We start from the raw sequence: 23,423 nt of genomic DNA, 5'->3' as shown, positions 1-23,423 counted from the left end.
ACAGCTTCCTGTGAGAGAGAATTCCACAGACTCACAACTCTGAGTGAAGAAATTCTTCCCCATCTCAGTCCTGAATGGCTTACCCCTTATTCTTAGCCTGTGACCCCTAGTCCTGGACTTCCCCAACGTCAGGAACATTCTTCCCGCATCTAGCCTGTCCAGTCTCACCAGGATTTTATATGTTTCAATTAAATCCCCCTCCTCCTTCTAAATTCCAGCAAGTACAAGCCTGGTTGATCCAGTCCTTTATCATATGTCAGTCCTGCCATCCTGGGAGTCAGTCTGGAGAACTTTTGCTGGACTCCCTCAATTGCAAGAATGTCCTTCCTCAGACTAGGAGACCAAAACTGTGCACAATACTCAAGGTGTGACCTCACCAAGGCCCTGTATAACTGCACCAAGACATCCCTACTCCTATCGTCAAATCCTGTTGCTATGAAGGCCAGTATGCCATTAGTTTTCCTCACCACCAGCTGCACCCCTTCTCTTTGAAGACCTTACTTAGAACCTGTCTTCCTTGACCAAGCTTTCAGTCATATGCCCCAATATCTTCTATTGTTCAGCATCAAGGTTTGTTTTATCATCTCCCTGTGAAGTGCCTTCAGGCATTTCATGGTGTTGTACAAATGAAAGTTATTGTTTTCACAGAGAGGGTAGATCAGGTTGTCTCTCCTTATGTTGTTCAATTTTTGGATCCAATGTTCAGTGCAATCCATGGATTAAACTGAAATGGCAACCTTTGGCCATGACACCCAAGTCTCATTGCACCTCACCTCTTTCTCAACTGCCATTATTCAGATAATAATTTGCCTTCCTGTTTTTACCACAAATGTGGAAAACTTCACATTTATTCAGAGTTGACCACATTGCTGTTGATCTGGAGTCATATGTAGGCATGGCTGGCTGAGGGTGCCACATTTCCTGCCTTGAAGGACATTGGTGAGTCAGACTGGATTTTCTGACAATTGATAATGGTTTCATGGTCATCAGTAGATTCTTAATTTCAGAAACTTTTATTCCCCAGCTGCCGTGGCAGTATTCAAACCCTTCACGTTCAAACCCGTTGCAGAGTAATTCTTGAGCATTCCTTTTTATGGCAATCAGCTCCACATTCAAAGAAACAGCTCTATTGTCATCCAAAGGTTCCGACTCGGTATATAATTCCACTAAAATTATAAATCAGTTTTCACTGACATTGGTCTTTCCCGGCTCCAATGTGTACTGCTTTCATCTGATATTAAGATAATGATATTCTTGGCTGCAAATTTGGAAGTTTCTCTTTTGCTTTTTGGGCCCACGGTTATAACATAGTGAGTTACTGGGCTCTTGTGGCTATATCTCTGGACCAGAAGGTCAAGTCCCCCCTGCTCCAGAGGTTATGTCATAGCATGTCCGAAGAGGTTGATTGAAAGTATCTTCATGGGTATTCAAGTTCAGCACCCTCTTCCTCAACAAGTCTGTCATTTTGAATAGATTGCATTTGGTTAGAACTGACAAACAAAAAAGGGTATGATCATGCTAATCGGGTTTTCTTTAGAAAATCTGTGGACAATCTGGATGAACAAATCTGCAGTGATATGCAAGCAAAATAGATTCGCAACAATGTGAGACTGTAATTAGCCACCTACTTGGCTGTTCGTTGGCTGGATGACTGGTTGGCAATGTTGATTGATGCCAACGGCATGGGTTCAATTCCTGCCCTGACTGAGGTTACCATGGAGGCCCTGTCTTCTCGATCTCTTCCCTCGCCTGAGGTGTGATAACCCTCAGGTTAAACTCGCCACCCATTGTCTCTTTCTCTATTGATAGAGCACCCCTGTGATCCTCTGGGACTCTGGCAAACTTCAGTGCTAATTATCCAAATGTCAGTTGGGTTAATGTCAGGATAAAGTGTAGGCAGAGAGAGGTATTTCTGAAATGTATACCAGAAATAATGGAGAATACAGGATTCAATGAAAGGGAGGAACTGAAGTGTATCCTTTGAAAAATCCCCAGGGATTGATCATCTTTTATTTTTTATTTAATAAAAAATAAATATAAATTATATCATTAATACAACTGATTTGGATGTGAGCCTAGGTGATGTGGTTAATAAATTTGCAAATGGAACCAAAATTGGAGGCATAATGGACAGTGAAGAAGGTTATCTCTGAGTACAACAGGACCTTGATGAGATGGGCCAAGGAGTGGCAGATGGAGTTTAATTCAGATAAACTGTGGTTTTGAATTTTTGTTAACGCAAATCAGGGCAGGACATGTACGCTTAATGGTAGGGTCATGGGAAGTGTTACTAAACAAAGAGACCTTGGGGTACAGGTTCATAGTTCCTTAAGTGAAGTTGCAAGTAGACAAGGTAAGGCATTTTGCATGCTTGCCTTTATTGATCAGTGCATTGAGTATAGGAGTTGGGAGGTCATGTTGCAGTTGTACGGGACATTGATTCAGCCACTTTTGGATTGCTGCATTTAATTCCAGTCTTCCTGCTGTTGTGAAATGTGAAAGGTGTAGAAAAGATTTACAAGGTGTTGCAGGATTTGGAGTGCTTGAGCTGTGGGGAGAGGCTGACTAGGCTGAGGCTATTTTCCCTGCAACATTGGAGACTGAAGAGTGACCTTATGGAAGTTTTAAAAAAATTAGGGGAATAGTTGGAGCAAATAGTCAAGGTCTCTTTCTCCAGGGTAGGGGAGTCCAAAACTAGAGGGCATAGTTTGATGGTGAAAGGGACCTAAGGGACAATCTTTTCATGCAGAGGGTGATGAGTGTGTGGAATAAGCTGCCAGAGGAAGTGTGGAGGCTGGTACAATTACAACATTTAAAAGACATCTGGATGGTACAGAATAGAAGGGTTTAAAGGGATATGGACCAAATGCTGGCAAATGGGAACAGATTAATTTGGAATATCTGGTTGGCATGGATGATTTAGACCAAATGATCTGTTTTCATTCTGTACAGCTCTGCAGCTCTATTACTCTATCTACATCCCCTTCAGAAACAGTGTATACATTGGTCGTCATCTTCCAAGATTTCTTAGACTCTGGAACAGTTCTCCGAGATTGGAGGGTAGCTGATGTAAGCCCACTATTTCAATAGGGAGATAAAGAGAAAACAGGGAATTATGGAGCAGTGAGTCTGACATTGGTAGAGGAGGAGATGTTGGAGTTCATTTTCAAGGAGTTTTTAACTCAGAAAGCAGTGGTAGAATCATATACAGTTATTATGGATTTACAAAAGGGAAATCATGCTTGAAATATCTACTGGTTACAACCTCAAAGAATTCCAGTATAATTAAGGGAAATTTGTTTAGCTGACAGGCAACAAAGAGCAGGAATAAATGGGTCTCTGTCAGGCAGTGACTAGTGGGGTACTGCAGGGATTGATACTAGGACTCCAGCTATTCACAATACATATTAATGATTTAGTTGAAGGGACAAAATATTATATCACAAAATTTGTAGATAACACAAAGCTGGATGGAAGGGTGAGCTGTGAGGAGGATGCAGAGACGCTGCAGCATGATTTTGGATAAGCTGAGTGGGAAAGCACATTGCAGATGCAATATAATGTGGATAAATGTTGAAGTTTTCCACTTTGGTAGCAAAAGTAAGAAAGCAGCTTATTATTTGACTGGCTGTAAATTGAGAGAGAGAAATCTTCAATGAGACCTGGGTGTCATCGAGCACCAGTCGCTGAAAGTAAGTGTGCAGGTGCAACAGGCAGTAAGGAAGGCAGACTGCATGGTGGCCTTCATTGTAAGAGGATTCAAGTACAGGAACAGGGATGTGTTGCTGCACTTATACAGGGCATAGGTGAGGCCACACCTGGAATATTGTGTGCAGTAATGGTCTCCTTATCTGAGGAAGGATGTTCTTGCTGGAGAGACAGTGCAATGAAGGTTTACCAAATGGGTTCCTACGATGGCAGCACTGATCTGTGAGGAGAGATTGAGTCCATTAGGATTGTATTCATTGGAGTTTAGAAGAACGAGGGGATCTCTCAGAAACCTAACATTCTAATTGGGCTAGACAGGTCAAATGCAAGATGGATGTTCCCGATCGTGTGGGTCTCCAATACATTGGTTCACAGTTTAAGGAGAAAGGACAAACTTTTTAGGGTTGAGATGAGGAGAATTTTTTTTTTCACCCAGAGAGTGGTGAACCTGTAAAATTCACTATCACAGGAAGTGGTTGAGACCAAAATATGTGTTTTCAAGAAGGAGGTAGCGATGGCACCTGTGGCTAAAAGGATCAAGGGATTGGGGGGGTGGGTAGGATGAGGGTATTGAGCTCAATGATCAGCTGTGAGCATATTGAATCGTGCAGCAGGCAGGAGGGGTCAAATGGCCCCCTGCTGTTTCTATCATCTACATTTAAAATTTAAACAAGGTTTGGAAGCTGTCAATCAGCATTAATGTGTGCAATCTTCCCAGCAATGCCACTGCCAACCATCCAACACTGTAAAATAAGTGTGCGCTTTTCCTTTACATTGATATTCTTGTGAGTAGTCCTGATGAATGCGAAACAAAAAGCTTTGACAAAGTGTGTCTTTTTTCACCAATACTCAAGTTCTATCCTGCCAATGACTTGTTTGAATGTAGCCAGTGCTGGGCCAATATTCAACAAAGGGTGTAATAACATGGCTAGTAAACTACAGTCTGGTCAATTTAACATCAGTAATTGGTAAGGTTTTAGAAAAGATAATCAGGGAAAAAGAAATCAACAGAGATTTGTGTTATTTAAGGAGAGCCAGATGGGATTATAACAAGCAGCTTGGCTAATCTAATTGATTTTTGTCGACAAAGTAACAGGAAAGGTTGACGAGTGAAAATAAGTGGATTTTGTCCATATGGATTTTAAGAAAACATTTGGCAAACCATGAGAAAAGTTGTTTAACAAATTGAGGCACAAGGAATAGGAGGGTAAACCTGGATAAAGCAATTGGCTTAAGGACAGCAAAAATAAGCCATGGGAAATGTTTTTTTTTTAAAACCTTGCAGTCTGGTCGACAGTGGTGTTCCTCAACAATTGGTGCTCTGACTGCTGTATTTTAAAGCAATTTATGCTTAAATGTACTTGGATGTTGCTGCTCCAGTTCAAGTGCAACACTGGCAGCTACTCAACAATGTGAAATATTACCCAACCATGTCCTGTCCACAAACAAAGTAGGACGAGTCTAATCCCACCAATTATCACCAATTAGCAATGACCCATTCACTAAAACTCCCATGGGTTCTGTCTGGGACACTCCGCTCCTAACCATGACAGAAAAGCTGAACATGTGTAAATGTAGATTTTTGTTTCCCTTTTCTAGAATTAAAGGTCACTCTCTTAAGATCTAGATGCAGAGGAATTTCTTCTCTGTAGAATTCTTTTTCATGGACTGCTATAGTGGCTGGGCCATTGAATGTACTTAATGTTGAGACATTTTTAATCAGTAAGGGAATCAAGGGTTATAGAGGAGTTGAAGATTATCAAGTCAGGCATTGAATGGAGCACAGGATCAATGGACTGGAATGATTTACTTTAATTCCTGTGTCTTATGGTCTTATGGGTGAGAATGAATGCCCTTTCCATCAAGGAGTCCCAGTAAAACTGGATTGAATGGGAATTATGGGGTGAACAAACCATTGGTTGGAATCGTACTTAGCACTAAGGGAATGGTTGTGGTTGTTGGAGGTCAGTCAGCTCATTCATAGAATCCCTATCATGTGGAAGCAGGCCATTTGGCCCATCGAGTCTGGACCAACCTTCCGCAGAGCATTGCTGCACGAGTTCTTCAGTGTAGTGTCCTGACCTAAGGTCTTCAGCAGCTTTGTCTTTCCTCCATCATAACGTCAGAAGTGGGGATGCTCACGGCTGATTCCACAATGTTCAGCCCCATTCTAGATTCCACACGTACTGAAGCAGTCTTTGTCCATTTAGTCCACATCCAGGTTTGGGCTGGCAAATAATATTGATGTCATAAAAGTTCTAGGCAGCCACCATCTCCAACAAGAGAGCATCTAACTGTCCAACGTCTGAGGCTAGGAATGCTGTTCTGAGTAATTCCTCAAAGTTTATACACTGCCTCGGGGCTCAGTTAGTTTAGTTGGCTGGACTATCGATTTACAATGCAGTGTAATGCAAACAGTGTGGGTTCAGTGCCTCACCAGCTGAGGTTGCCATGAATGACTCTCCTTCTCAACCTCTCCCCTTGCCTGAGGCAGCAACACCCTCAGCTTAAACCATCACCAGTCGTCTGTCTGTCTGTCTGTCTGTCTCTCTCTCTCTCTCTCTCTCTCTCTCTCTCTCATGAATGAACAGCTCTATGGTACAGTCAGTCTATGTTGACTTTAGTGCCACCTACAAGGCACAAGTCATGAGTGTGACAGAATAGTCCTCACTGCCAGGATAAGGACACTTCAGCAACACTCACAAAACGTAATGCCATCCAAAATGCTTCAACCAATTTGCTTGGCCCCACATTCACCACCATTTATTCAGTCCCTCCACGTTTGACACATAATGACAGCAGTATGTGTCATTGACAAGATACATTGCAGCATTTCACCAAAGCCCCTTTGCATGCACCATCTAGAATGGCAAGGCTGACAGATGCACATTCAAATTCCCCTGCAAGCTGTCATCTGATCTGGAACTATAACAGTGTTCCTTCCTTGTCACTGGGTCAAGAGATTCATTCCTAACAGCACTATGTGTGTACCTACACCACATGAACTGTGGTGTGGTGGCTCACTCCCTGGTTTTCAAGCCAATGAGAAATGGGCAACAAATGATGCTCCAATGTCAATGTTAGAAAATTTACAGCTAATTTCAAACTTTGCCAGGGATTTTAAACTCTTAAGGTGTGGCAAGCAATGAGCATAATACTAAGCGATCAACAGGACATAGACAGTCAAACAGAATGGACAGGCAAGTGACGAAGATGTGCAGGCTGCAGTAATTTCACTTTTGGATAGGGAAATGGAATGTAAACCTAAAGACACATTTTTATGGGGTGTTCAGAGGCAGTGCCTCTTGGGGTTCATGTGCATCAACCTTTGGAAGGATCTTGCACTTTGAAGATGGTACAAGTGGTATTGAGGGCAAATGTCAGGACGTTATGCTGAATCTTTATAAAACTCTGGTTAAGCTATTTCTATCACATTGCATCCACTTTGATCATCACACTTTCGGAGCAAGTTGAGGGTTGTTGAGAGGGTGAGGAGGAGATTTGCCAGAATGGTTGCAGACAGGAAGGATTTCAGCTACAAGAGTAGTTCTGAGAAGCTGGATTTGTTCTCCTTGGATCAAAGAATATCGGGCAGAGACTTGATGAAAAATTACAAGATTGTGACAGGGTTAGATAATATAGACAGGGAGAAGCTGTTCCCATTGGCAGGTGGGACAAGGGTTGGGGGAGGCAGATTTAAAATTTTGGGAAATGTGAGTGGAAAAGAGCTGGATCTTGCTGCTTACAATGGGTGTGGAAGAGATGATGAATATTTTCTACAGGAATTTGGGTGGTTGCTGGAAGGTGCTAAACTCACAAAGCAACAGACAGAGATTGGGGAATTGAACAGATTGGATTGCTCCATTGAGAGCCAGCCTGGGTAGTGGACTGAAAGGTCTCATTCCGTTCTGTAATGACTCGATCACTCATTTGCCCTCTCTCCACTGGTTCTGTGTTTGATGTGATTTTCCCTTCTTGAGGTGCTGAGACTCTGTTCTGTCTAGTAGACTGATTCTCAATTATTTCATTCTGCACATTGTAGAGGTTGAGTCTATAATTTCATTTTTTTTAGTAACTGGAATATGGTGGCCCTGGCCTCATCTTTGACCCGCTAAATTAAACAGTTGTAGTTAACATCTGGAACAAGCAGACAGAGCCTGGCCTGGTTCAGCCGACTGCAGCAGAATGGAATTTGGAATTTGGAATTATCAACCATGGCAAATGCTATCTGTGTCATTAAGGGTTAAATTATGTTCACCAAATGACTGCCCGTGCAGAAATCTGTTAGAATGAGCTTGAAGCCTTTAAACCTTTTTTTTTGCAGATAACATATTAGAAATTTCATGTCAAGACAACAATGCTGAGAAGGTTTATTTTGATGTGCAGCATATACCTGATGACATTGTGAACAAATTTAAATGCAAATGTTAGAAAAATGTATTGTCGCATGCTGAAATGTTTTTTGACCGACATTACACTGAGACAAATGGTAAGCTCATTTGAGTGTGGAAACAGCTATCCCTTATTGCTTCCAAACAAAATATGTGGCTGATTGTATGTCAAGCCAAACTTTGTTCTTAACCTTGGCCTGTTAAAAGATCATTGACTAAGATTGTCTCCTACTGGATTAGTGGTGCTGGAAGAGCACAGCAGTTCAGGCAGCATCCAACGAGCAGCGAAATCAACGTTTCGGGCAAAAGCCCTTCATCAGGATTCATGATGAAGGGCTTTTGCCCGAAATGTTGATTTCGCTGCTCGTTGGATGCTGCCTGAACTGCTGTGCTCTTCCAGCACCACTAATCCAGTATTTGATTTTCAGCATCTGCAGTCATTGTTTTTACCTTTTAAGATTGTCTCCTGACCATTCATGGTTTCACAATCACAATACGGAATTTTAATTGATTATAAACAGCGATAGGGCATGTGTTCAGTTGTATCATTATTGCTGCCGCATCATGATTATATTCTTTCTGTCTCTTTGTGTTTACACTCAATGACTGTTCCCATCTCTCAGTCTCTATCTGTATTCCTGTTATGCTGTCTGCCCCAGCCTGGCTCTCTGCCCTTGTCTTGTTGTCTGTCTGTGTCCCTGTCTGGCTGTTTTGTGTTTCCTTAGAAGACCTTGGTTCACCAGATCTGGAACATTTGCACAAGTCAGAGGCACTAACCCTCATTGAGTTTGAGGGGACCCAGAGCTGACCAATCAAGGTGAGGTTGAGGGACACTGTCCACTATAGTGCAAGTCCCTGGAGACATGAGTTTAGAAGTCAGAAAGGATTAAGAATGGAAATGAGCTCAAGCTTTGATCCCAGTGAGAAAATATTAAGTGGACTGGTGAATGGATTATCTGGCCACTGCAAGATGATTCCTTCATATTTAGTGAGTTTGAGTCATCTGCCGCAAAGCCCTGGTTAGATTACACTTGGGATACCATGAGCATTCTGGACGCCACACCTCAGGGAGGATATAGTGAGCTTGAAGAAAATGCAATCTAGATTGGCCAGAGTTGAGGTGAGACTGACTGTCCTCTATATCAAGGCAATATCTGGTTGAGTGCAGCAAAACTAACTGGAGTTAGGGGAACAATCTCCATTTGTTACAGTCATTTCATCATTGGTTGTGTTTGTTTGAGGTTAACCAGCTGACCCAAATATACCTTCAACATTAAGTCATCTCAAGTGGCTTCACCAATGACTTTCTGGCCATGGTAAGGTGGAAGTGGAGACCTTTGTGCAATCATCAATGCTCAGCCCCATTGGTGACTCCTCAGGTACAGAAGCAGTCTATGCTTAAATGTAGCATTGTCCACGCCCTTGCTGATGCATGGGCTGATTGTTGGAAGGTAGTTTTTGCATCATGGAATTACCCAACGGTAAAATCTTACTGTTCGCTCATAACACTCACTGCTGTACATTGGTAGATCTCCACTGTCAACATTCTGGTGTGAGCACTAATCCATGACTGAACTGGTGGAGAAAAAACAAGGTCAGAGGTTAGAGTTCTGTGGTAAATAATTCTTCTGCCTCCTCAAAGCCTGTCCATCATCTTCAGGACACAGGTTAGGAATGTGATGGAATACTCCCCACTTGCCTGAGTGAGTGCAGTTCCAACAGCACTCCAGAAGCTCAACACCAATTGGAATAAAGCAGCCCACTGGATTGGCCCACCATATTCAATATTTAGAGGTCTACCACTGATGCACAGTGATAGCAGCGTGAACGACCTACAAGAAGAATTGCAGTGACTCACCAGTGCTCTTTGACACCAGCTTCCAAATCCACAACCTTTATCATATATAGAAGGAAAAGGGCAGCAAATACTTGGGAACACCACAACCTGCAAATTCCCCTCAAAGCAGCACACCATCCTGACTTGGAAATACATCACTATTCCTATATTGATGTTGGGAAAATCCTGGATCTCCCTCCTTAACAGCGCTCTTGCTGTCCCTTCACCCCAAGGACTGCAGTGGTTTAAGGAGGCAGCTCACGACATTGCCTCCAGGGCATTCAAGAATGGCAATAAATGCTTGCCCAGCCAGTGATGCCCAGATGCTGTGAATGACTTTCTAAAAAAAAAATCTGTTGAATCATGAGGGGAGATTAGTCAAGCTTTAGAATATTTTCTACAGTTTAAAAAATGAATGGTTAAGATTTTTTTTGAAGTTTTCAAGGTACAAGGGTTAATCATAAGTTAAATAGAGAGAAACTATTTCTGTTAGTTACAGGGAGGGTGGGGGACAAAGAGGACATTCAAAAATGAAGAGCCACACATTTTAGCAGTGAGATTAATCAACACTTCTATAGCAACGTCTTCATTTTGGACAGAACTGACAGATTTAGTTCAGGAATATTACAACCCCAAGTCTCCTCTAATTCTGAGACACTATCAGTTTAACTCGGCAGTTCGAAAACCAGGGGAATCAGTGTCAGGATTTTTGACTGGGTTAAGATGACTGGCAGAGGCATGTGACTTTTAGTAAGATGCTGAGAGATCATTTGTGATGTGAGATGAATGATGTAACCGTGCAAAAGTGCCTGCTAGCTGAAACTCAACTGGACTTCAAGGGGGGCTCCACCACTGCCTCTGTTATTCGAAAATGCAGCAAGTGGAACGTATGAGTTACAGAGTATTCCGATGGAAATGAACACCCTCACCAGGCTGCCTGAGCTTGTGGGACTCCACGTGAGTGAAGACAATTGCGTAACCTCACTCAGGACATATCCTGAACCGAGGGACTCTAGATCAGCCAACAGCAAAAACCCCAAAACAAAGCCAAGCCTTGGCCAAATGGTTTACATTTCCTTCGCACAGCACAAGAATCCCACTAGGCCTGAATTGAGTAAGAGAACTCATAGGCCAGTATCCAGGAGATTGCGCACCTTGGTCAGCCCAGCTACATCTGGCTTGGAACATTAATAACATTCAAATCAGAACCGATCAAACATCTGGTTAAATGGTCATCCAGTTCTCATGGCGGTTAGTACTGGTGCAGCTGTATCAGTGATTGCAGAACTAATCTTAAACAAAATTCGCTCTGGACTCCAACCCTTAAGTTTGCATAAGACCATGGCTAGACAGAGAACCTATACTGGGGACCTTAACTGATTAAAGATACAACTTTGGCTGCGGTCTCATGAGAAGCAACTGGTTCACTTCCCACTGATTGTAGTAAAAGGCTCGGGCCCAAACTTGATGGGACAAAATTGATTCACCCTAATTGACTCAACATGTTTCAATTAAAAAAATGGCTGTCTGAGTGAAGTTCTCACTAAACACCCGAACGTTTATCAGGAAGGTCTAGGGTCTGTAAAAGGAGCCAAGGCCACCTTACATTCCACGATTCTGCAAGGCCTGCCCAGGGCTATTTGCCTCACTGGCAAAAGTAGAGGCATAAATCAGGAGGCTGGAAAGCGAAGGAGTCATCAAACCAGTCCAGTTTGTAGAAAGGGCTACACCGGGCATACCAATTGTGAAGCTGAGTGGGGCAGTTTGCCTTTGTGGGGATTTTAACCAAATAGTAAATCACTTCTCGCAGCTGGATAAATACTTAGTCCCTCGTGTAGAGGGCTTAAGCGCAAAGCCCTTTATGAAGCTGGACATGAGAAGTGTGTGCCTGCAATTGCGGTTAGATGACGATTCCCAAAAGTACGTGACAGCTAATACCCATTAGGGTTTATACCAATATACGAGACTGTCATCTAGGGTATCATCAGGCTCTGCCATTTTTCAGTGGACAGTGGAGAATATTTTACAAGGTCTACCCCAGGTCGCCATTCATCAGGATGACATACTATAACCAGGAAGACCAATAAGGAGCTGAAGAGAACTTGGGCAAAGTCCTTTAGACATTTCTCTAAGGCATGCATATGCTTTATAAAGTGGGAAAAGAATGTATTCCAGGCATTCCAAGTGACCTACCTAGTCTACAGAGTTGGCATGACCGGCTTACATCCTTTGGAAGATAAAGTGAGCGTAGTCAAGAGTACCTCGGCTCCTGTGTCTATACCATAGATTAGGTCTTTCCTTCGATTGGTGAATTACAACAGCTGGTGGTCGATGGAAGAAACAAAGGGCCATCACAACTGGATTGAAACCTTTCCAGACCCAGCAAGACCAGGTCACCATTTAAGATGACATTTTATTCTGGGGAGCAGGAGTGATTGTCCTGAGCAACCATGGCTGCCAGATACTGGCTGAACTCTCTCCAGAATCAGCCCGGGCTTTCCAAAGTGAAGAGATTGGTGAGAAGTTATGTCTGGTGGCCAGAACTGGATATAGATATAGACACGTTAGTGGGGCAGTGCCCAGAGTGCCAACAAGGACAAATATTACCACCAGCTCCCTCAGATTTGTGGGAATGGCTGGGTAAACCCTGGACTCGAATACACATCGACTGTGCAGGTCCTTTCATGGGCTCAATGTTCTTAGTCATTGTGGACACCCACCCAAGGTGGTTGGACATGCAACGAGATCAAATACAGGGACAATGTGAGCATCTCTTGCAGTGCACAGACTCACGGAAGTGTTTGACACAGTCAGTGGGCCGTCATTTAACAGCAGGAAATTCAAGTGCTTCCTAAAGTCGAATAGCATTTGGCATATTTCAGACATCTCCATGCCATCTGTTGCCAATGGTCTGGTGGAAAGAGCAGTCCAAACTCTGAAGACAGACTTAAAGAAACAACCTACAGCCTCACTCAATGCCAAACAGTCCTGGTTCCTGTTTGTTTATAGGACCACCCCTCATGCAACCAAAGGGATAGCTCCAGCAGAGTTGCTGATGGGGAGAAGATTCTGCACCACATTAAATCTGGTCTTTCTGGACCTGGGGGGAGTGGAGGCTGAAACAGTATCAAGAATGCCGATGCCAGACACAGAACTCCTGTAAGTGAGAGAGACAGTTAACTTCAGGGGATGAAGTTTGGTGCCAAAACCATGAGACGTCCAAAGTTTGGGTCAGTGAGATGGTTCTGAACAACCATGTGGGCGACACGAAAGTTGCAAACTCTCAAAATTGGTGCAGGAGCAAAACATACCCAGCCTCTCAGAGCCACCAGAAAGGCTGTTGGAACCCATGGGTTCTCCCCCTCTGTGTAGTGTCAAAGAAATCCCTGACTATGAGATGGACACAGCAGATGTCGCAGCCTTGTCACCTTTACCGCCTGAAGAAGACGATGAATTTCTTCTGAGGCCCTCTAGGTGAAGGAGGTGGGCTACAGTCCGGTACATGACACTTGTACCTGAGGCAGAGTTGGGAGAACCTGACCTAGTGCTAAAACAGCACTGGAGGAACTACAAAAAAAAAGAACCGGCCTATGTCCTCAGACTCAGAGGGGGATGGATGTAGTGATTGTAACAAGATTGGCCAGGTAGACATCATAGAATATGAGTTTCCTGGTTGGGACTGTTACCTGGTTCAATCAGGGAGACCTGGCTGACAGATATAACCAGGAGTGTCAGAGGTTCTGTGGACTCTTGAGAGCGGGCTCTGAGGGGGCTAGACCACTGTCGAATATTATGCACGTGCAAGTAAAGGGTGACTTGGTGATGGGTTACCGACGTGTGTGGAGTTATTTAAATAACCGTGGTGGAATTTAGCATAAGAGGGAGAAACATGGATCAGAAACAAAGTGCTAAACTTAAATAATGGTAATTCCAAAGGAACAAGGGCAGAGTCAGCTGGAATTGACTGGGAAAGGAGATTGGCAGCAAAGATGGTTAAGGAACAGAAGCAAATGATTAAGAAGATAATTCAGAGCTCGCGACAAAGATCTATGAAGAAGGGGATAAGCAAACCATGATTAATGAGAGAATTTAAGAATTAAAAGAAAAACATACAGTTCAGCAAAACTAAGTGCTAGAAGTTTGGGAAAGTTCTAAAATCAACACAAAATGTCTAAAAATAATAAAGAGGGGGATATAAACTTTGAGGGTAAAATTGCAAGTAGTAGCAAGATGGAGAGCAAAAGCTTCTTTAAGTGTATAAAAATGAAGAGAATGGCCAATGTTAACAAAGGTCCTTTGGAGAATGAGGCCAGGGAAATAATAACGGGCAAGTGGGAAATTGCAGAGTAATTGAATAAATACTTTGCATCAGTTTTTCACATTAGAAGACACTAATTGCATTCCAAAAATTCTAATTTATCAAGGGACAAGAGAGAGCAAGTAATAACTATCACCAGAGAAAAAGTATGGGAGAAGAGGAAAAACTAATGGGAGTAGAGACGGAAAAGTCCCCCAGACCTGATGAGATGCATCTTAGGATATAAAACAAAATAGCTGCAGAAATGTTAGATGCACTGGTAGTGATTTGCACTGGTAGTGATTTCCCAAGAATCCTTCAACTTTAGCAAAGTCCCAGTGGATTGGAAAACTGGATAAATTTATTAGAATTCTTTTGAGGAGTGGAGTTGTTAAGTTATTTAAATAATCATGGTGGAATTTAGTATGAGAGGGAGAAACATGGGTCAGAAACAAAAGTGCCAAACAGGAAGTAGTGAATGTAATGTGTTTTAATTTCGGAAGGCATTTGCTAAAGTACCATATGTTAGGCTACTTAATAAACTGCTATTCTATTCTAATTTTCACACACAATTTTACAAACAAAAGTACAGTGTAAAGGTTTATAAGTCGCCATCCATGGTGTCTAATCATCATCATTAGGTAAGAACCCATGGTGTTATACAGCATGGATAGAAGATCGGTTAACTGATATAAAACGAGAAAATGAGGACTACAGATGCTGGAGATCAGAGTTGAGGAGTGTGGTGCTGGAAAAGCACAGCCAGTCAGGCAGCATTCAAGGAGCAGGAGAATTGACAATTTGAACAAAAGCTCTTCATAAGCTCTTCGGCATTTTCTGGGAGCCACCCTGTAATGAATGGAGTGCCACTGGGATCAACACTGAGGCCACAACTACTTACACGATGTGTTACTGATTCGAATAAGGAAAGTGAATATGGTACAGCCAGGTTTGTAGATGACACAAAAATAGGTGGGAAGCCAAATCGAAGGGTCTGCAGAGGGACGTAGACATGTCAGGAGAATGGGCAAAAACTTGGCAGTTGGCATACAATGTGTGAAAAGGGGCGATTATGACTTTAACAGGAAGACTAGAAGAAGTGTATATTATATAAATGGGGAAAGACTGCAGAATGCTGCAGCGCGGAGGGATTTGGGAGTCCTTGTATAAATCAGCGAAAGCTAATGTAACAACTTCAGCATGATAATCGGGAAGGCAAATGGAATATTGGCATTTACTTAAAGGGAATGGAATATTAAAAATAGGCAAGTTTGTTAAAACTATACAAGGCACTAGTCCGACAATGTTGGAATATTGTGAACATTTTTATCAAAGGTGACGGAGGTAGTCTAGACAAGATTCGCTTGGCTTATCCTGGCTATGGAGGGAATATTTTATGAGAAGAGCTTGACTCTTGATGTCATTGGATTTTAGAAAAATGAGATGCAACTGTATTGAAAGATACACTATTCTTAGGGAGAGATTTGATGGATAGATGTGGAAAGCATGTTTCTCTTTATAGGAATGTCTAGGACCAGAGGCATAATCTCAGAATAAGGGGCTGCTCATTTAAAACAAAGATGAGGAAGAATTTCTTATCTGAGGCTAGTGAATCTGTGGAATTCTTAGCTGCAGAGGATTGTTAAAGCTGGATCATAAAGTACATTCAAGACTGAGATAAGGAGACTTTTAGCTTTTAAGGGAGACAAGCATTATGACAAAAAGGCAGGAAAATGGAGGTGAGAATGATCAAGTCAGCTGTGATCTCATTGAATGGCGAAGCAGAGCCGATTGGTAGAATGGTCCCACTTGTTGCAGTCGTATCATGGGACAAAGATTGGTGTGTGGAATCGGGTGACAGATCAGTCACCTCATTAAATGGCAGAACAGGATGAAAGGGCTAAATGGTCTCCTCATATTCCTCATGTGTGAAGACATCAAAGTGGAATTAATAAATGGGAAAGGGAGAGTCTGGTTGAACCTATAGTGATCTTTTCTTGTATTTCCCTCTGTATGTGAATACTTTGTCAACTTTTCTGTTTGCGTGAAGATATATTTTGTTTGCAACCTGTTACAGTTACTCTGTTGTCAAACCTTCAACCTCTTGTATCTCTTAGCAATCTATCGCCATCTCTGTGGGCTCTTGTGTAGAAATGTGTTGTGTTGGTGTTTGTGTGTTTTTGTGTTTGTGTGTGCTGTGAGCTTTTTTTTAAAATCTGTGCCCGTGAATCAGAGTCCCATTTGTGTGAGCGCGAAAGTAACCCTGATTTTTCTTTTTCCCTTTCCTTTTATTCCCCTTTTCAAGAAGGTTACACAGCTCCAGAGGGTGAGGAGGATAGGGAGTGTTTCTCACAATCATGTGGGGGATGATAGTGCTTTCCTCATGTTTGTGTGTCCTGCATGCATTGTGCTGACAGACCAATGGAGGCTGTGCATGTGGTGATTATGTTGCATAGTCATAGCTCTCCCCCAAATTCAGTGGCCACCTTCAGTGAGGGGGCTTCGAGCTATAGATTTCAGCTCCTGGCACCACCCAAGTTCAAACTCTCTCATTTTTTTTAAGAAAAAAAGTTTCTTTCTTTTAAAAAAAACAATAAATGTGACAAGTTTTCTAATGCCATGCATCTCTTCTTCTTTATTCCAAATTGATGTCCCCCCTCATGGCGAGCAGTTTGCACAGGTGAGTGGACAGTCCTTGCTTCTAACGGAATGAGTGACGAGATGTTTCTGGGAGTGACTGAATGTGTGGCTGGGAATGACAGTGAGTGAGTGAGAGAGGGAGGCCCGTGGTTGGGATGGCTGCCAATCTTTGCCTCCCTAGCCTTTCCTCTGGCTCTTAATTAAAGTGCTCCTATTAATTAGAGAGTCATCGAGTCATACAGCATGGAAACAAACCCTTCGGCCCCCATCCATGCTGACTAAATTTCCCAAACTAAACTAGTCCCATCTATGTTTAGCCCATATCCCTCTAAACCTTTCCTAGTAATGTGCCTGACAAATGTCTTTTAAATGTTGTAAATGAATGTCTATCAACCACTTTCTCTGGCAGTTCATTCCACATATGATTCACCTGCTGTGTGAAATAGTTGCCTTTCAGGTTCCCTTTAAATCTTTTTCCTCTCACCTTAAAAATATACCCTCTAGTTTTGAACTCCCCACCCGAGGGAAAAAGACCTTTACTATTCACCTTATCTATGTCCCTAATGATTGTTAACAAAGAAACCTCTATCAGTGTTGTCACTTGGTCACTGTGGTCTATTGGAAATCTCTGACCAGCCAGGAATGTTGCAATGCTAACACTGTTTTAACTACTTGTCATCGTTGTAGTCAAAGTTTCGATATATGCCTATACTTTTTATATGTAGATTTACTTCAGTAGCCATGACAGTACAGCACTCAAACCAATCAGAGAACTCACCATCTTTGTTTTTCTGTTTTACCAATAAATACACAGGCCACATGGGTATATATTGAAATCACATGACCAACAATAGTGTTGCCTGTTTATTCACTAACCTGAATTACAGTTAGCCACGTCCCAATTCCTAATTGCTACACGATATTCAACTTTCAATGTGATACAGTAAGGGTGTGTTTGTTTGGACACAGTTTCTGAGCCTCCTCCTTCCAGTCGGTAATATAAACCCCGTTGTTGGTGGGTTGTGCAGGGATGGATGATTGCAGGTCACCACTTATCACTGTGCAGCTATAGTCCAGCCTGTTGCACTGATGGAGTCCCAGCATTCATCCAGGTAACAGAGGCTGCAGCCTTGATTTTCCTCTTAGAGTAGAGAAAGTAAAGAGGACCTTTCATAGGAGTATTCAACATCATGAGTTAAGAACGTACTTAGTAGGAACGTGAATGGACCACACAGGACCTTGAACCAACTCTATTTCTTCCAATAACATTGAGACTAATCTTCTCTTCAACCCTGTTACCAACTCACCACATCCCCATAGACGGCGAGAAGTTGGCATGAGGCTTAGCAACCAGAAGGTACAATTAAGTGAGGAAGTTAGAATATTTTTTGTGTAGTGAGTAGTTGCAATTGGGTTCATGTTGCCAGAAAGGATAGTGGAAGCAGATTGAGTGGTGACTTTCAAAAGGTAACTGGATAATTACTTGAAATGGAGAAAATTGAAGAGCTGTGGGGAAAAGGGGGTTGGTGGAAATGGGACCAATTGGACACTCCTTTCACAGAGCCAGCACAAGCACATTGGGCTGAACAGCCTTTTTTATAATAGTGAAGGACAACAAGATCATCTATCTGAAGGAGGAGGAGAAGCTCCTGAAAAACTGGGAATGTCTGAGTTGAGAAATGGTAGCCATATTGAGATTTTACTAAAGATGTGATGAGATAAACATAACTTGATTCTGAAACATCTATCATCTGAAACTCTCCAAATTGGGTGCAGCTTTCATCACAGAAAATAAATGGTTTGGGTTGAATGAATTGGCACAGGGAACAGTAAATATAAGATACACAGTTAGTAGACTTGCAGGAGCAGTGCAAGCAGGGAATCTTAATAAAGGTGTTCCTGATTTAAGTTAATAGGTATTGGCAGTGGAAAAGTGTGGGTGCATATGAAAAATATTATCTTCAACTCTCTTCCCCTGGAAATACCAGTTTGCTGGATGCAATGACCAAAAGCAAAACAATGGAGATTCTAATCTTTGAGAGAATGGGTGTCCATCTCATGTTTTAGGTTTGGCCTCAAATTCCCAGAGGTTTCCTGGGCTTGGCAAGGTGAAGTAGGTTGGGGTAGCAGAGATTGGGCAGCGTGACTCCCTAGATTCAGGCCCAGTGAAGCAGTGAGAGTAGGGGTCTCCCATCGGCTGCCTGCCTTCTTCAACGTTGACTTGTCTGCCTTCCATCTGGAAGATTATTAGTGACTGTCAAACCTCTGGACATCCTGGTGTTAGCCCAAAGATCCAGAAATGACTGAAGATAGTTGGAGGACAACCACTGTGTTAGGCTTCCAAGGGTGGCACCACACCTTATCAGGGAATCTCTTCGATTCATACGCTGAGGATATGACCTGTTTCTGAACCAGCACTGGTCCTTGCATGAGGATGACAGGCTGGTAATATAAAGATTTGTCCCTTAAATCTATGTGCCTTTTCAACTTGTGACTAATTGGACTGGTGTGGCTCCTCCAGGCCAGACTGTTTCAGTGCATCTAGAAGAAAGAACTTGCACTTGGCAAATCTGTTCTTTTTTTTGTGGTTTGTAGGGCAAAGATTGGCTGTCTACCACAAGAAAGATCTCCCCCACTCTTGTTGAATATTACTCAGAAACATGAGTGGTAGCCATTTTAATTTCATTCTTCCAGTCAATGTGTTGACCTGCCTGGCTTAAATTTAAACAATGCTTGTCAGTTAACTGTCAGTCACCACCTAACTGGTGTATTCTCCATGACAATGCCTGTACCGATCAGAGTTCACCTGCCAACCAACCAGTATTCTATTCTCATACAGTATAGTGTTATTTTCCCTTTGCATTGGTGTTCCTTCCAAACATCTTGATGATGAAAAACTTCATCAAAATGTGTCTCCAATCAGCAACACTCAAGTTCCGTGCCCCAAATGGCTCCTCCTTTGAGTAGTGCACCTCTTAAGAGATGCTCAAACGTACAAGTCTGCACTCAGTGGATTGGGTGAAATAGTTCCCATCAACAGAAGGATTGAGAACCAGTGGATACTGAGTTAAGTCATTTCGTAAAAACAGTAATGACAACATGAGGAAAACATTTTTCTTGCAGCAAGTGGTGAGAATCTGCACTGCATTGTCTGAGAGTAGGATGAAGATCTTTCAAGAAGTTCAAAAGGCAGAAATCCACTAGTACTCTTTAGACAGCACTGTCCAATCACATGACCATTACAACTGAGAAGGATAAGGGCAGCAGTTACATAAGAACATTCCCATGCATGACCAATCATCAAGCCACACACCATAAGACCGTAAGACATAGAAGTGGAAGTAAGGCCATTCGGCCCATCAAGTCCACTCCGCCATTCAATCATGGCTGATGGGCATTTCAACTCCACTTACCCGCATCCTGGCTTGGAAGTATATCACCATTCCTACAATATCAAAATCTTTGATTTCTTCCTAACAGTGACTTTAGGATTATGTGCCTCAAATGGATTGCAGCAATTCAAGATGGCAGCTGACCACCACCTTCTAAAGGGCAACTGGGGACTTTTGCAATAAATGCAGACCTACCCAGCAGAGCCCATATCTGATGAATGACTGGAAAGGTAGAATAATTATTTAGCAATATAACTTTCATAGCATACAAACTATCTTTAAAACTTTTTCTGGAGAGGAAAAAGACAACATGGTTATGAGAAAAGACCAGGAGAGTGGGGTTAGCTGAATGACTTTTACAAGAAAGTTAGGCCAAAAAGCCTCCTTTTTGTGCTGTAACCATCATCCAAGATTATTTATAAAGAGTAAGTTGCTGCAGTTTTGGATCTGATGCTTGCTATCCCAATAATCTAAAGGAGCCTAGTGACAACACTGTTGGGTTCCACCTTTTGCATTAAATGGATTCCTCTTATAACTATTTCAGGGGAATAGATTAAAGAGGAAGCTTTAAACCAAATCCCACCCTACTCTTGGACAATATAGATGAATGGAAACAGTTTGAACTGGTTTGTGTGTGTATTTTCTGTGGAATGATGCTGTCAGTACCACCTGTGAGCCTGGGTGACTGGTGTTGGAATGTGACAGATAATGGTCCCTTACATATTGTGATTTCACTACCCTCTTTAGTAACCACGCGGTTAAGGAACTAGAGATCCCACTTTTTCTTCCTTCTCCCTGTCCCCCTGAGGTTTGGGGAAATCTGCAGGCACTTGTCAAGAGGATGTGTTTTGCAGGTTTGGGTGAGAGTCACTTCCTGATCACAGAACCCACAGAGGAAGTGACAGCTCTCCTGATTTGAACCCTGAATGCTCTGGGGTAGGGAGTAACGGAGAGGGAAAAAGGTACAGAAAGAGCATGGATCTGGGTGTAATCCTCCATCAGAAATGGGAATATGAGAAACTGTCCTTTTGCCCTTTGATGGATGCTGATTCCCAAGTCAAAGGCAGGACACTGGGTTCATTTCAAAATCTGATGGCTAGTTTTACTGTGAGGTGATACTCCAGGAAGGATGAGATCTCCTCATAAGCAGCTATGTTCTCCCTTTCAGATGTTAATCATTGAGTTTGCTCTGTGTCTTCAACACTTTGGATACTCTTTGATTCCCAGTGCTCACCCTCAACTCTCCAATTACCAAACATGGAAACTCTGAGTATCTCGTCACAGTCAAAATTGTGTATCACCACATTCAGTGGTAGAGGTGACCTGGGTCAGTGCTGTTAGATCATTACCTGTGATTCTTTGCTGGTCTGCTTCAAATGAGAATTCTGGGCAAAATTGTTCCCAATACCAGCGACATTGGCTGTGCAACCATGGATCATTCCCGGTAATTCATCATCCCTGAGCTTCCCAATGGACAACGGCCTGAGATGTCTCACCCAATTAACTCTGGGCTCATTCATGAAATATCCTGAAGATTAAATTAAAGAGTTGGGAAAATTGGTGCAATGCTTGTTTGATTTCTGCTACCCCCATGTTAAAATTTCAGTCAGCAACTTCGTCTGAATGAGAAGCTCCTTATGATCTTTCTGAGCGATGCTGTGAATACTTGTGTAAACACTAACATTTGCTGTTTGCTCCTGTACACTTCACTTTTTATTTTCATCGATCTGGCTTTAGAACTTGACTTGTGCACTTCTTAAAAAGATGAAAAACGTAGATTAAATGTCAACCAAGTGATTCAAAGCCATTTGGATTTCTGTGTTGAGAAGGGGAAACAATGAGGTAAATTTACGCTTTAGGCTCTGGACAGACTTCGATGGTTCAGCTGTATTTTCTGAGGTCTTTTGGATTTCAGATTTCAGAGAATAATCACTGCCTACAAGGAGATGGAGTACTTTACAAGATGGTTGACGTAGAAGACAATTAGAGGTATCTGGAGTCACCTGAGGAAGAGGAGTGTGGATGGGAAGTGGTGGAGTGGGGTCAGACGTTGTTGGTGATGTGGTGCCCAGCTGTTCTGCTGGTACCCCCTCAACTGTGAGCCCTCCCATGTGTTCCCAGGCAACAGGATCAAAATAACCAGGGGGCACACAGGGCTGGGTTAGTGTACCAAGCATGCTGCTTTTTCCTGGAATTGAGGATTTTAGGTCACTCAGGACTTAATTAGAGGCTTAAATGACACTTTTAAGAAAAAAAATTCCTTTGGCCAATTTTGATGACAGTTGACAGATCAGAAGGAGTGAAGATGAGACAAAGGGTGTTAGATTGAACCATCCAATCAGACAATGAGGGGCTCGTTCACACTTCTAATGGTTGGGGTTGTTGTACGTGCCAAGAGGCCAATGGGAGTGGAGCATTGTGAAGACCATGTGATGAAAGCTCCATGAATATGCCCTACGGCAACATTGGAGTTGGGGTTGGGCATTGAGGGGCATTGTGTATCTCTGATTTTGGCCCTCTCTATACCTGCCGTCAGCTAACCATTACCATCCAGGAGAGTTTGTTGGAGAGCAGCCAGCCCTGCATCAACTCATTGGTTAGACCTGGGGACTATGTTTCCATGTCCATTGTACAATGGGCTGTAACCCTTTGTCATGATGAGACTGTCCAGTATTCTTTACATCATTGACTTTGGATCTCATTGATGTACCTCCTTCACTGCCTTTAGTGAAAAGAGACTGATCCACCTGATAGTCACATTGTGGATCTTTGGATCTTTTTGAGAATCTTCCGATCCCTTGATGGTCTTGTGCTTTGAGGTTCTATCCGCCAGGACTTCACTGCTCGCTCAGTCTGAGGCTGAAGGCCCACCGTGCCATTGGGTCAAGTGCCAATTGTAAAAGTGGACAAACTGACAGCAGCAAACACTGCCGGCTGTGGGTGGCACTGCGCAGTTGCACCACCAAGAGGTAAAGTCGTCTTTATAAAGAAGACATGTCTCTGCGACTCACAATCTGCCAGGTTGAGTCAATCATGTTGGCAGAACCTATATCACTGTTCAAGGACTAGACTGTGGACTTCACTGTCAGTACTTTGCTTTTGTCTCTTCCCTCCTCCCACTGGAAGGAGTGTTTGCCTCTTTGGTGGGCTTTGGTTCC

General features: G+C 42.7%; 1 protein-coding gene across 4 annotated transcripts in view; it reads left to right on the top strand.

Moving 5' to 3' along the window:
• The window catches only part of fgf12a (fibroblast growth factor 12a), a 327,722-nt gene that overhangs the window by 167,733 nt on the left and 136,566 nt on the right, over positions 1–23,423 (top strand). Inside the window, exon 2 of one of the 4 annotated variants that reach the window (XM_072572133.1) lies at positions 16,905–16,913. The exons of the other annotated variants lie outside the window; for them this stretch is intronic. Coding sequence (XP_072428234.1) covers positions 16,905–16,913 — 9 coding nt within the window. The remainder of the gene's footprint in view (positions 1–16,904; positions 16,914–23,423) is intronic. 4 annotated transcript variants of the gene reach the window in all.

This window comes from Chiloscyllium punctatum, chromosome 6 (assembly GCF_047496795.1).
Source record: "Chiloscyllium punctatum isolate Juve2018m chromosome 6, sChiPun1.3, whole genome shotgun sequence".
Taxonomy (NCBI): Eukaryota; Metazoa; Chordata; class Chondrichthyes; order Orectolobiformes; family Hemiscylliidae; genus Chiloscyllium; species Chiloscyllium punctatum.
Note: the sequence above shows the minus strand (reverse complement) of the source record. Positions and strands in the feature narration are given on the sequence as shown.